This window comes from Nannochloropsis gaditana, assembly GCF_000240725.1.
Source record: "Nannochloropsis gaditana CCMP526 unplaced genomic scaffold scaffold590, whole genome shotgun sequence".
In the NCBI taxonomy this organism is placed as follows: Eukaryota; class Eustigmatophyceae; order Eustigmatales; family Monodopsidaceae; genus Microchloropsis; species Microchloropsis gaditana.
The window spans coordinates 1-1,710 of NW_005803363.1; the positions used below are offsets into that span (position 1 = coordinate 1).

The 1,710-nt window shown below is 58.9% G+C and overlaps 1 protein-coding gene across 1 annotated transcript; it reads right to left on the reverse strand.

The window, feature by feature from the left end:
• Positions 1–66: 66 nt before the first annotated feature.
• On the reverse strand, positions 67–674 carry NGA_0169900 (cyclophilin; the record flags this gene model as incomplete). The annotated part of the gene is made up of 2 exons (XM_005854196.1): positions 67–188; positions 482–674. Coding segments are annotated over 2 exons (315 nt in total), but the record flags the coding sequence as incomplete, so codon positions are not given.
• Positions 675–1,710: the final 1,036 nt, after the last annotated feature.

Genomic DNA, 1,710 nt, shown 5'->3' on the forward strand with positions numbered 1-1,710 from the left:
CCCGCCCTCCGTCTCCCCTTCCTCCCTCTCGCCCTCCCTCTTATCTCCCTGTCCCTCCGACCCCACCGCAGCCCACCCGTAAACGCTCTCTCCCCCTGTCCCGTTCCCTGCTGTATAGTCCCCTCCCTGAGCCATGAAACCCGGGATGATTCGATGGAAGACAGAGCCCTTGTAATGCAGCTTCTTTCCTAAGAGAGGAAGAGCGAGGCGGGGGTATGAGGGTCCTGGTCACATACCGAGATGGGGACAGATCCCCGCACCGACCCCCTGGAGGAGGATGTGTTTCCAAAAGCCATTCAACTTTCCCCCGTCAATCCACTCGGGAAAGAATAGTGTCTCCTTTTGTTGTCTCGAACATCGACTTCGGGCTCTGCTCTTTCTCCTCCATGACCACACACCGCGACACCCGCATGCTCGAATTTATGCTCACACTAACATTATTTTCATCCTCCAAGCCCTCTTGACCTTTTCCCCGCCTTACCTGAAAATTTGGATAAACCTTTCTCCCCGGTGCAAAGCGCCCGGAAGTTTTCACACGTTTGCGGCGTCACGTGATTGTAGAGGAGAAAGACGAGGCGGCCCTCCGGGACACCACCCACGCTCAGGTCAAAATACACGTAGGTGTCACCCAAAATTGCGGGTAGCGATTTTTTGTCATTTCGAAAGGATGACATTGCCAGCAACCCCCGCAGACGCCGAAAAACGTGCGTGTAAGGCTAGAAGCAGGGAGGGAGAGCGGGCTGTATAGGAAGGAGGGGGAGGAGGTTAAAAGCGTTATGGTTTCGGGCACACCCACATGAAAAGTGCCAAAGACTTCGAAAGATACGAAAAAGAGTGGCAGGATATGTAAACTTTATGCGTCGTTGGTTTGAATCAATACTAGTGTCGTGCATAACTCCCCCATAAGCTTCCATCACTGGCAGCGCCTCGCCAACAACCCACCAGCGTCGCCCCTCTCGCTAAGAAATGAGGAGAAATTAAACCATGACCCGTTCCCTTGTTGTCGCCGCTCATCGTCCGAGGGGCTGCTTGTATGTTCCCATCAATTCATTCACAGCGTACGCCCAAGCAGAGGGTGGCATGGACGCAGAGGCCATCGCAGCCCGCCTTCGGGTGTTGGAGGCGCGACGGACGTGCTTGCTAAAGGGTGCTAGTCAGCAAGCTGCCCCGGCAGCAGCAACAGCAACAGCGACCAAGGACAGCTTCACTCCTCCCTCAGCCGAAGCAGCCCAGACTACCATTCAGGCAGACTTGTGGAAGCTTGCTCAAGCCGTCGACGTGGCAGCTGAGGAGGAGGGAGGGGAGTGGGAAGCGTCGGGAAGTGCGACCTCCCCATCGGCGACGTCCTCCTCCCTCAGGAGCGCTACCTTCCTAGCCGGGACCCTTGCCCGCATCAGCACCCTGGCCGTCCTCCCTCCCTCCCTTCCGTCCCTCCACGCCCCCGACCCGAACCTGTTGCACCTCCTCGACCGCCACTTCCTCGCTTCCTCCCTCCTCCACCCTCTCCTGCGCGAGGAGACTCAGCGGAAAGCGAGTGCTGCCGCCCACTCCCCTCACTCCTCCTCCGCCCTCACTGCCTCCAGCCTCTTGCTCGGCGTGCTCTCCCGGCACCTGAAGAAGCAACGGCGTCGCCTACGCGCCCATGTCGTGACCGTCCTCCACCAAGAGGTCCTTTCCTCCCCGCCCTCCGCCCCGCCCTCCGCCCCGCCC